The following is a 12,305-nucleotide window of genomic DNA, read 5'->3' as shown; positions in this document are numbered from 1 at the left end:
CTGGCGAGCTCTTTGCTGCCGCCAGGACTACAACGCAATGTGCCACGTATTTCCACCTTTTAACACATGGAGTAAATATACCATCTACACATCGGTTTTAAAATACGGACATGCAGTTGTGCCTCTATCGATTAGCTCCCGTTTGATAAGCGACGTCAAGGATCAACTATTTTAACACTGCTGTGCACCTTACTTTTACTGTGCGGGGATATACATCTAAACCCTGGACCTGGCAACGGTGAAGAATTAACAAGAGAAAATTGTGTTCTACCCATGTGTGGATCTGCAATTACGATCGCAGTAAGTTCCCACAGGCACACACAAATAAACGGAGAAAACTGTTTGCAATCAACACTGTGCACGGCAGAGGATAGATCTGGAATTTTGCAGATTTTTTCTGCGATAAAGCTAGATGTGACTCCCTCAGATGGTACCGAAACACTGTGCAAAAAGAACTTCTCGGGTGTTTTGGCACAGACACCGTGCACAGACACATTTCGTCTGGAAAATGGGGTAAATACACGAACTGGCGCGATGGAGAAAGTCGGAGCGGCACGTGATTCGGTGCACTCTCATTTACCCATATCGTGTCCCTTAAACGCTGTCACAAAACAACAGAAATACAGACTATTTCAGACTGTTAACCATGCCAAAGTTCTCTGGGACCCAAAGGTTAAACCTAAAGGTGTATTTGGGGGACACCTAAATATAAGAAGCACTGTACCGAAATCCGAACAACTTGAACAGTTGCTAACACATTCCAACCTTGACTTTTTGTGTCTTTCTGAGACTTGGCTAAAACCCACCACTCCAAATAGTGTTGTTAATATTCCAGGTTATAACATCTTTAGGCGTGACCGTGGTCATGGCAAAGGGGGTGGAGTAATGATATATGTCAAGGATAGTTTTCAGTGTGAACACATGGAATCAGTGGGAGATGTTTTGGAATGTGTGGGGATAAAGATTAGGTTGTCCCCGGAAATGTCATTTGCTGTTCTTGATTTATATAGGCCACCGACATCAAATAATGTATTTTTTGATCACCTAACTGATATTCTTAAAAAATGCAATGTGAAAGAAATACTTTTCATGGGGGATTTTAATATAAATTGGACAGATAAAAATGGCAGGAAAAAATTTAAGGAGATTACTCAAAAATTTAATCTTACACAAATGATTGAAAAACCAACTCGGATTACTAAGACGTCTCAAACGCTTATTGATTTAGTTTTCAAAAACAAAGGAGATTGCATCAGCAAAATGTATAATCTAATAACAGGTCATTCCGATCATAATTTAACATTGGTTGCTAGGAAACTATCAAAGCGCTTTACCGAAATTTAAATAAGTTGATATTAATGAGTCTGTTCTCTATATTCCCAAAAAAGATGTTGAGATGTTTGATAATGAAATAAGAAAGGTAAAATGGTTTGAAATGGTAAATGATAAAGACAGTAATACAGCTTCTTGTGAGTTGATAAAAGTGTTTCAACAGCTTGTTTTTAAATATTCTTAAGAAAAAAAGATAAAGCCTAAAGGCAAAATTCCTTTACCTTGGTTAAATGATAATCTATGGAAATTGATGAGAACTAGAGATTCAGCATTAATAAAGTCCCATAAAACGGGACTTATAGAGTTACTCAACAGCTAAGACAAGCAAAAGCAATGTTTTTTTCTGAATATGATTAAACAATCAAAGGGCAATTCTAAACAACTATGGCAGACTATAGACAAATTAACTGGAAAGATGCAAACTAATAGTGGAATAATATAATTGAAAATAGATGATGTAAGTCATGGGGAGGCTCTAATTGTCTCAAACTATTTTAATAATTATTTTATTGATTCAGTTGATGAAATAATCCAACATCGCTCTGAATTACCTCATCCTTGCCAATCATCTCAGCCCTCTGTTTATGATCATGATGTACTGTGTTTTAAACAAATTGATTACTCCAAAACTGATAAAATTATACAATCTTTTTTTCTGGGGGCTTGATAGCTCACTTTTTAAGAATCACAGGGAGATTTTAACACCAGCTATTACATATATTGTGAATAAATCTATTGATGAGAGTATCTTCCCCAGTGTCTTTAAAACAGCAGTAATAACTCCAATTCATAAATCTGGAAGCAAAAATGAAATAAGTAACTACAGGCCTATTAGTATAAAGCAGGGACGTGCACAGGGGGGTTGCTCAGGTTGCCCGGGCAACTGCCCATATGCCCTTCTCGACTCAAGTTGCCCTTCCGAGGTGGAAAAAAATAAATTGTTCTTTACTTCGTTTACACTATGCAGCGTTCCTTCATTACTGTATTTTAATTAATTACAAAATTTGTATTTTATTTTTAAATTGCTATCTTGTGTTTCTGGCGCATTCGCGAATTAATGACTCGTTTGAGTCGATTCCTTACAAAGTGTTGAAAATAAATGAGTCTTTTGAGTCGATTCTTTACAAAGCGAATGGGCCAAACGTTTGAAATTGGTTCGCGAATCAGTTTGAATGAATTGTTCAGATCGCTGCAAAAACGGAATCGTCCGAAGCTGTTTTACCCGTAACCTATGTAGAAACACGCAGAATATAACCAGTGTTGGGTGACGTGGAAATTAATTTACCAATCTTTTAACTAAAAGCAAAACTTCACACATGTACCCGCCATTACATACACGCAACCTGTTCGTCGTCAGACACAGTTAAACGCGTGCAACCTCCAGAAGCATTGCAGCACAGATTGAAGAAAATCCATCGATGATTGACGTCTGATTTGCTGTATACTGTACTGTATATGATGTAAGTGATTCTCACAAAACACACGTGACATGACAACGTAAGAAAACATGAGTTTTGTCTAAAATCATTTTTATGTAAGTGTAAACTGTCAATGTCCTCAGACCATCTCAGGAGATTTGTAACTTTATACATATGCAAAACTGTTGTCAGTTTACTTGTCTGATATTTCAGCTATAAGCTACATCAACATTGAGAATAGAGTTAATTTGTTAATTTGAAATGCTTGTCTATTCTGTGTTTGTATTCTTTTTTCTGTACTGTTTGTGTATGTTGCAGTTTTACACATACTGTAGAAGTGCCCTTATAAGTATTCTTCTGTTTGTTGTGGAGTCAAGAAATGTCTAAACATTAAAAGATGAACATGTGACAAAACTACAGAATCTGTCACATTATTTTTTTTTAATGGTCACTGAGCTGTGTCCTGATTGTTTACACATGAAAAGCATAAAATGTGTAGGATCAGTTTGATTCACTTATGTGCATTTGTGTACAACATAAGTCAGCATTTAATGCTGTTGTTCTTTGTTGTTAAAGCATGTATGTGTTGAAACATAAACAAAGGTTAATAAAATGTGACATTCTAAACTTCTGACATACTGATATTTATCTTACCAATTTCTGGTCTCCACAGCAAACAGAAAAATCTTGTCTTTACAGTTCTGATACTTATGGAGGGCACTGTATTGTGTGTGTGTGTGTGTGTGTGTGTGTGTGCGCGTGTGTGTGTGCGCGTGTGTGCGCGTGTGTATATCTAGATTTCTTTTTTCATGAGTAACTAGTAACTCGCTACTTGAGTATTATTTTCATTGCATACTTTTTACTTCTACTTGAGTAATTATTTATTTAGTTACCTGTACTTTTACTTGAGTAAAGTTTTTGGCTACTCTTTCCACCTCTGTTAAAATCTTCATAAATCCAGGCTGAGTTTGCCTCCTTTAAGCCTAAATAATCAGACAGATAGCAGCTAGCTATCATAGCTTGCAGACAAGCAGCCTAGGCTACAATTTTTTTGGTAGGCATTAGGCAATGTTTGCTGATTTTAATAAAGACCCTGTTATTCTCAGTCCTTCATATAGGCCGCGAGTTAAAAAAAAAGAATTAGGGGGGGTGCCCTTTATTTAGGTCAGAGCAACTGCCCCTAAAAAATCCTGTGCACGTCCCTGGTATAAAGTGTTTCTGGATCTGCGAAAAGCCTTTGAAACGGTAAACCATCGTGTCCTCTTGTCTAAACTTTCTGAGTATAATTTGTCCATGGAGACATTGCACTGGATACAATCATATCTTTCAAGTCGGATGCAATGTGTGAGGGTAAAAAACGCACTGTCCTCTCTGAAGTCCAGCACAACTGGGGTCCCGCAAGGATCAATTCTAGGACCCTTGTTGTTCAGTCTTTACATTAATAATCTTCCGGCTGTGTGCAAAGGTGTAGATATCATCATGTACGCAGATGATGCTGTCATCTATGTACATGGGAGGGATATGGAGCAAGTGGCCACTAAATTGTCCTCAGCTATGGACAAAATAAGTGATTGGCTTAATTCATCTTGTTTAACATTAAATGTTGAAAAAACTGTTGGAATGTATTTTGCTAAATCTAAAAAGGTTAAAGATATACCGAACATCTATTTTAATGGACAAAAAAATTAACATCGTGGCAGAGATAAAATATCTAGGTGTCCATTTGTATCAAACATTAAGTTTTAAAAAACATATTAAAATAATGTGCAGTGCTATTAAATATAATATTTCAATTTTTAAATATATATTAGAAATAGTTTGACAACTGAAGCATCTTTTATGTATTTTAATGCCATGATCTCTCCACACATCACCTACTGTTTGTCCTGCTGGTCTCAGGCCAACGAGACCACTCTTAAACCACTCAGATCAGTTTATAATCAGGCGTTAAAGCCCCGTGCTATCATCATTGCAATATTCTCGCTAAATATAAAATATTAAGTTTCGATTCTTTAATTCATTATACAAACTTAAGAACCCTTTTTAAAATTGTTAATAATATTGCTCCACCATCAATGCAAAAATGTATAAAACTTTATTCGGAACAAACGAGCCGAACATCTCGATCTACTGCTCAGAGAAATTGTGCCATCCCGAATAGATCTAGTACCTTTGCACAGACAGCCTTTTCTTTTAAAACTATTAAACAATGGAATTTACTTCCAGGTAGTCTAAAGCTGTCTCTAGATTTTAATAATTTTACTAGAAACTTAAAGAAATACATCCTCGAAAAAACCAGCTGTGTCAGCATCAGCTCAATTAAGGTTTTTAAATGTAATTTTGATGTGGATGTTTTGATTAAGTTGTACATATCTTAGGATGTGTTGGTTTTTATAATGTAATGTTTTAATATTGTGTATACCTGCCTGGGGACTGCAGACGGAAAATAGCTTTTGCTAACTCTGGTACAAAACATCTGTTCGAAAGATTAATGTTTTTTGTACATTGTCCCTGATAAATAAACACTAAATAAATAAAAATAAATAAATAAAAACCCGCTTTGTCCAGCTATGATCAGCTGTTAGGCCAAGCTTTCGATGTTGTCATTAAAAGGTTGGTTGTTTTTAGTCACATGACCTGCAATCGCTTGCGGCTTCCAGCACTCTGTCTGTAAATAATGCTGGAAAAAATGGGCAAACACAGTAGCCGCGTATCTGCTTATGCTGATACGCATAAAACTTGCAAAAAAATCGCTCCGGTATAAAGCCGGCCGATATATCGGTCTATCACTACCAAGTACTGCACCCTGCTAGAGCAGAAAGCCTCAAAACTTTCCAAAGACTTGTGGCTTTTAAACTCCTGCATTATGTAGGAATTTACACCAAAAACAAGATAATTTACAATGTCCATATATGTGCATGGAGATAAATGGTCCAGGTCTCTGTGCCATTCTGCTGCAGGGAGCTCGTATGGGTCAATATTTTGGATGCCTGAGAGCTTCTCCAAATACCACTGTTTTGCGCTTGTTCCTGTAAGGTAAGGGACTTCTTTCGCCTTATCTTTTTGCATTGCATTATTGCTTTTCTTTATCATATTTGTAGATCCGTCTCTGTCCTGACGAAATAATAAATGCTCTAAAATTAAAGAGCTCTGGAAGTCGCGCATCTGTAAAGTTGCCCCTGGCAACCGATAGCGTCTCTTATCTTCATGGCTGACCGGCTCAGAATCCGCACATTACTCCTCACTCTACAGGACAGGACGTTTCTAAATTGGAAGGCTGCAGCCTCCATACATATTTGTAGGCTGCATACGTCATGAAGACAGTCTTATTTCAGAATCCTAAAATTTGTTGACAGGTGAGTGGGAACAGCTGAGTACAATGATTAATGACGACAGACAGGATTATGGGAGATGCAGTTCAATGGCACATGTGACAGTGAGGACAAGAGACATCTGGTGGCTACTCTGGGAACAACACAAATACATCATTACATACACAGAACACAGTTTGACACTGTGACAGTACCCCCCTCTAAAGGAGTGGCTTCCAGACACTCCAAATGACAAAACACCAAAGTTCAGGTGGGTGGAGGAACGGAGGTGGACCTGGGGGAGGGATGGAGGGTCTAGAACCCAGGGCGGGGCTGGCAGAGCAGGAGGCCAGGGCGGGGCTGGCAGAGCAGGAGGCCAGGGCGGGGCTGGCAGAGCAGGAGGCCAGGACGGGGCCGGCAGAGCAGGAGGCCAGGACGGGGCCGGCAGAGCAGGAGGCCAGGGCTGGGCCAGCAGAGCAGGATGCCAGGGCGGGGCCGGCAGAGCAGGAGGCCAGGGCGGGGCCGGCGGAGCAGGAGGCCAGGGCGGGGCAGGAACCCAGGGTGGTGCTGGTGGTGTCAGGAACCTGGGTAGAGGGAGACAATAGAAAGAGGCCCTCTGGACCAGGTTAAATAGGACCGAGAGTTCCAACCTGGCCTTCTCAGACCAGGCAGTGAGGGCAGGGAGCTTGGGGACCGCCCTCTTGAGACAGGCCGAGAGTTCAGCACTCGGCTCAGATGACTCACTCGGCTCAGATGACTCACTCGGCTCAGATGACTCACTCGGCTCAGATGACTCACTCGGCTCAGATGACTCACTCGGCTCAGATGACTTGACTCGAGGGACGTCGTGCTGAACAAAAGAGCAGAAGACAGACCACCCGCACCACAGAGCCATGGCAAACATAAGAAGCACTGAGTTTACGGGACATACCTCTGGTGCCTCTCTGAGCACAGGTGCAGGTGTGATGATGGCTCTCCTGAGAGCAGGTGATTGTGATGCAACAGCCCTCTGAAACGCAAGGGCCGGAATCACCGTGGCGGTCTCAAAAGTAGGAGTAGGCAACGTGACCGCCATCTTGGGAACAGCTGCTGGGTCAGGGGCGGCCATTTTGAGAACAGGTGCCGGTATAATCACCGCCCTGTCGAACACAGTCCCCTCTACAATAGAGACCCTCTGACGAAAAGGTGCAGGTATAGTGGTGGCAGTCTCCAAAACAGGTGCATCCCTGTAGACTGCCATCTTATGAACCGCTGCTGGCTTGGTGGCGGCCATCTTGTCTGGCATTGCAGGTGTGGCTGGATTATCCCACTGGCTACGATGCTCTAAGTAACGGGTGAACCCCCAGAAATCCAAAATTTCCAGTCCATTCATCTCCCACCTAGGTAAAGGGTCATCCAGGCAGGAATTAAACAGGTCCTTCAGTGCTGCATCATTATAGTCCAGGCCCCGAGACAAGGTCCAAAACCTTTGGGCCAGACAACCCACCGGTTGACCCTGCTGGCGTAGGGCCCTTACGTTGCTTATCCGCTCGACTCTCTCCCTAGCAGTAGCGGGTGGACTGATCCGGATCCCCAATCCGCTGGATCTTTTCATGGTGGATTCCTTCTGTCACGACTCGCACACACAAATAGTAAGATCCAAAAGCAGTTTAATAGGGGTGATCCAAAATCATAATCCGTACAAGCAAAAGGTCAATATCCATAAACACAGTCCAGAACAGTAATCAAAAACACAGACACAGACACAGACACAGACACAGACACAGACACAGACACAGACACAGACACAGACACAGACACAGACACAGACACAGACGGCAATGTGACTTACAACAAGGAATCCACAACAATGACGGAACAGACAGGGCTTAAATACACAAACACTAACAAGGTGAGTGGGAACAGCTGAGTACAATGATTAATGATGACAGACAGGATTATGGGAGATGCAGTTCAATGGCACATGTGACAGTGAGGACAAGAGACATCTGGTGGCTACTCGGGGAACAACACAAATACATCATTACATACACAGAACACAGTTTGACACTGTGACAAGCATGACTTACTGAGAAGACAATATCGACATCAATACACATCATTCATTATTATTCCAAGCAATAAAAACGACAACAGACACTTACATTTTTACACTCATTTAACCAAATATGTAAGCTAACTGGGCCATAGCAAAAATGTAAACACTAGTGCAACATGCATTAACTGCTTGCTAGCGCAACTTTCTATCAAGACATTAAGAGTTTAAACACCAATATCAATACACATCATTCATCATTAGTCCAATTGATAAAAGTGACAACAGACACAATTTTTTTTACACTCATTTAAGTAAGTATGTAAGCAAACCAGGCCACAGTTTAACTGCAACATGCGTTGCTAGTGCGGCTTACTGATAAGACATTACAGTAAACTAGACATTTTAGAACACTCGGGGGAAATAATTTAATAATCATACTTACAGGTTGTGGTTAGGAGATGCATGTGGTTCCAAATAAAGTGGGTACTGAACCATCTTTCATGGCCATCTTTCATACATTTAGTAAATCCCTCCTTAAAAAACTATTTTCAACCACTGATTCTTCACAGCCAAACGTTTAGTAAATCCAAAATTGAAAAAGTAATTTTAACTACTTATTCTCCATATCTTCATCTTTTGGTAGTGAAAACAACACAAACTTGCCTTTACAGCTGAAAACACAGTGTCTTCTTGACATGATGTTAACAAACTTACTAGCTGAAGTGTCTGTGGGCAGGTCAGAGTCGGTGTTGCCAACTATTTTTAATGGAAAGTAGCTAAAGCTTGCTTGGAAAGTTGCTATATGTCCCTAGATTACGTCATTGCGTCATTAGCATAACAGTGACGTCATCACGTCGTATTTGCATTTTTACTTCATTGGCTTTTTCACGTTTCTCTTTCTCTATGAACGATCACAAATGTCATTTTAATACGCATGAATGCTCAAAAAATTTTCTCGTTCATTTACCTGATTCGGTTCTCATGAAACGAAATATATTAATGTGTCACAGCCAAGGGGCTGGCGCTACTATGCTAAGCCACGCCCCTTCTCAACTTCCACCTCGAGGAGGTCCCCAAAGCCAACCCAGTGACCAGACAACACGAAAAACAGGTAAGTATTAAAACAATCTTTATTAAATATTTAAAAGGTAGTAGGGAAACGGGGAAGGGAAATTAAAACTAATGTCTCTCTCTCTGCCCTCCAGGTGGGCCACGGGCAGGGAACAAGGGGGCAACGAAATGTCCAGGACACTGAAGACCAAAGGGGAGGGGGGACGTAGGACTCAGGCTCCAACCTGGTCTAGACTACCCGTGGCGCGCTCCTTTGTCCTCCTGGAGGCAGAATCAAAACTAGATGAGTGTTGTAAGTCTTTATTGAAGTTGCGTACCTGGGTCTCCCTGGTGTGGGCTCTTCCTTGCGTTTTCACAATGTTTCGTCGAGTCACTCAATGTTTCTCCTTTCTTCTTTACAGGTATCCACTTAGGCACAAAGCACAGTTAGTTGGTTTCACAATGGCTCTCACCTCTTGGCTGGACTCAGCGTACCGTAAGTACAGGTCTCGTTCTGTTGCTCCTCAGAATAATCACTCTCTCTCCTCTTCTCTCCACAGGTATCGACTTGGACACAAAGCACGGTTAGTTTGCTTCACAATGGTTCCCACCTCTTGGCTGGACTCAGCGTACCGTAAGTACAGGTCTCATTCTGTTGCTCCTCAGAATAATCACTCTCTCTCCTCTTCTCTCCACAGGTATCGACTTGGACACAAAGCACAGTTAGTTTGCTTCACAATGGCTCTCACCTCTTGGCTGGACTCAGCGTACCGTAAGTACAGGTCTCGTTCTGTTGCTCCTCAGAATAATCACTCTCTCTCCTCTTCTCTCCACAGGTATCGACTTGGACACAAAGCACAGTTAGTTTGCTTCACAATGGCTCTCACCTCTTGGCTGGACTCAGCATACCGTAAGTACAGGTCTCGTTCTGTTGCTCCTCAGAATAATCACTCTCTCTCCTCTTCTCTCCACAGGTATCGACTTGGACACAAAGCACAGTTCGTTTGCTTCACAATGGCTCTCACCTCTTGGCTGGACTCAGCGTACCGTAAGTACAGGTCTCGTTCTGTTGCTCCTCAGAATAATCACTCTCTCTCCTCTCCTCTCCACAGGTATCGACTTGGACACAAAGCACAGTTCATTTGCTGCACAATGGCTCTCACCTCTTGGCTGGCTCAGCGTACCGTAAGTACAGGGCTCGTTCTGTTGCTTTTCAGAGTAATCACTCTCTCTCCTCTTCTCTCCACAGGTATCGACTTGGACACTGAAACACAGTTATTTGACTTTGGATGATGCTCACCTCTCAGCTAGACACAGCACACCGTAAGTACAGGCTCCTTCGATCTCTCCTCGGGTTATACACTTTCTCTGTCCTTCCCTCCACAGGTATCCGCCTAGCGAAACGCCTGATGGAGTAAGCTGTCCCTACGTGGCGTCGGGGGCGAACCCTCTCGACGGCTGTGCGGTGGCAGAGGGGTGGGAATACACAACGTCTCACCGGGCCGAGCGCTTCCCTTTCCTCGCTGCCGTCAGGCGTTCGAACGCTGGACAGGGGCGCCCCTTTGTAGAGGCCACGGGACGATGAGATCGTTTCACCTCGCTCTCTGCAACAATAAGACTCGCACAGTTGACAGTATTGAATGATAATAGCCACAAATCGTACTCACAATGCTGCTGCTTCTCCAGCTCTTCGTTGGTGCTCACACCATCCACTCAATGTCTAGGCGGGACAGGATCGTCTCGGGGCGCCGTGCAAATCTTATAAAACTCTGAAACACGCTCACAACATATGCAGGATAAAATTTAGCTAGGGCCAACAGCCTCTTAGTCTTCCTTGGGCGAAGTATGTGAAAGCGGGGGTCTGTCAGACAAGACACACAGCAATCCACAGCAACCCACAGCAATATACAACACCACGTCAAACTTAAAGGTTTTCACAGCACAAAAGACTCACCCACCACGCTTAGTGCACAAAAAGGACTCCCGTCTTTCTTTACTTCACTTCAGTCTGAGCGGCGATGGATAATGTGGCCCAGCTGATAATTTCGTCGTTGTGTCTGCTTCAGTAAAAGGAAACCTCCACTCGGCTCACCCACCACGCTCTAATAGGGGTAGGGCCGCTCTTGTTCTCCTGAAGAGAGTTCTAGCATACACCAGGTCAGTATAACAATCACTTGCATTTGCTCTGGTACTCACAGCGTTTGTTGATTTAAATATCCCCTTTCACTTCGTCTCAATCAGTCATGCGTTCGTTTTCCTTGTCACCTTTAAGGTTTGTAATGTCCTCAACATTTACTGTTCAGCCCAAAAAGAACTCAAGGGATCAACGTTTCAAAAAGAAACCTCCGGTGCAGTGCTCCTTTAACTCACAGCCCCGTCCTTTTTTCGCCTTTCCTGGCTGCCGCACTCTTTCCTCTCGCTATAAGCGCTCTTTTGGATCAACGGCGCCCTCCGGCTCTTCCAAGGACGGGGCGTGTGGTTCAGTCTGCCCTAGGCGATAAAAAGGAGCTCATGCCCGAAACAACTCTCCCTCGTTTGTGCTTTCCTTGGACCTTTTATGGGGCTTGTCTCTCTTCCCTCCTCCAATCACGAGTTGCCAGCTTAATCTGTAACACCTGTGGCTCATCTGCCCGTGATCTGTGTTGCCAGGGAGACCAGGAAGTAAAATGTGTAGTTAAAAATTCTGTCCGGGCGGAACCTCTCCTCTCCATTTTTGGTTCCGCCCTAAGTCACCTTGTGACATCTGTTTATATGTCCAAATAGTCCAGTTTTAAAACATATGAGGATAAACTGATACATGATGGGAAACGTTGTTTTGCAGGTAACATATATAGCTCATTAATAGGGATGGGCACGAGTACTCGATTTCTCAAGTACTCGAACGTGGCATCGATGATCGATCACGAAAACGATGATCATTTGGGTTTATTTATTGTTGATATGGCGGCATTTGGATGTCTGATTAGCGTTACAAGCGCATGTGGTAGTAAAGACTGGGTCTGGAGATGCGTGTTTGACGTCATGTCGAGCTACGCAGATCGGCGTATGACATTACCATGCGTGATTCAAAAACAAACAGATAATTCCGCGCGACTGCGCCGCAGCAACCAGCGATCAGCACAATGCGCGGCAGCCTGCCGATCCCGTGAAGATGGC

At 42.8% G+C, this 12,305-nt stretch overlaps 1 protein-coding gene and 1 long non-coding RNA gene across 5 annotated transcripts in view; one reads left to right on the top strand and one right to left on the bottom strand.

The window, feature by feature from the left end:
• The window catches only part of LOC135718241 (uncharacterized), a 389,691-nt gene that overhangs the window by 285,223 nt on the left and 92,163 nt on the right, over positions 1 to 12,305 (bottom strand). The window lies entirely within an intron of this gene.
• On the top strand, positions 9,259 to 11,845 carry LOC135753591 (uncharacterized). Of its 4 annotated transcripts, XM_073815949.1 has the most exons (3): positions 9,259 to 9,462; positions 9,572 to 10,261; positions 10,536 to 11,842. In XM_073815949.1, the coding sequence occupies exons 2-3, from the start codon at positions 9,612 to 9,614 to the stop codon at positions 10,732 to 10,734; spliced, it is 849 nt and encodes a 282-aa protein (XP_073672050.1). In that variant the 5' UTR covers positions 9,259 to 9,462; positions 9,572 to 9,611; the 3' UTR covers positions 10,735 to 11,842. The 4 variants fall into 4 exon arrangements, 3 of the variants coding, with proteins under 3 accessions (XP_073672050.1, XP_065127634.2, XP_073672049.1); XR_012337701.1 differs by having other exon boundaries at positions 9,259 to 9,985; positions 10,536 to 11,845; XM_065271562.2 differs by having other exon boundaries at positions 9,259 to 10,261.

This window comes from Paramisgurnus dabryanus, chromosome 10 (genome assembly GCF_030506205.2).
Source record: "Paramisgurnus dabryanus chromosome 10, PD_genome_1.1, whole genome shotgun sequence".
Classification (NCBI taxonomy): Eukaryota; Metazoa; Chordata; class Actinopteri; order Cypriniformes; family Cobitidae; genus Paramisgurnus; species Paramisgurnus dabryanus.
This window is presented reverse-complemented; position numbering and strand designations above follow the sequence as displayed.

What these genes read in the sequence shown, in the direction of transcription:
- LOC135753591 (XM_065271562.2), top strand. Translation starts at nt 9,282, where the DNA reads ATGTCTCTCTCTCTGCCCTCCAGGTGGGCCACGGGCAGGGAACAAGGG. An exon ending in CTCTCCTCTCCTCTCCACAG is followed by an intron (nt 10,262 to 10,535) that starts GTATCGACTTGG and finishes TTCCCTCCACAG; the next exon opens with GTATCCGCCTAGCGAAACGC.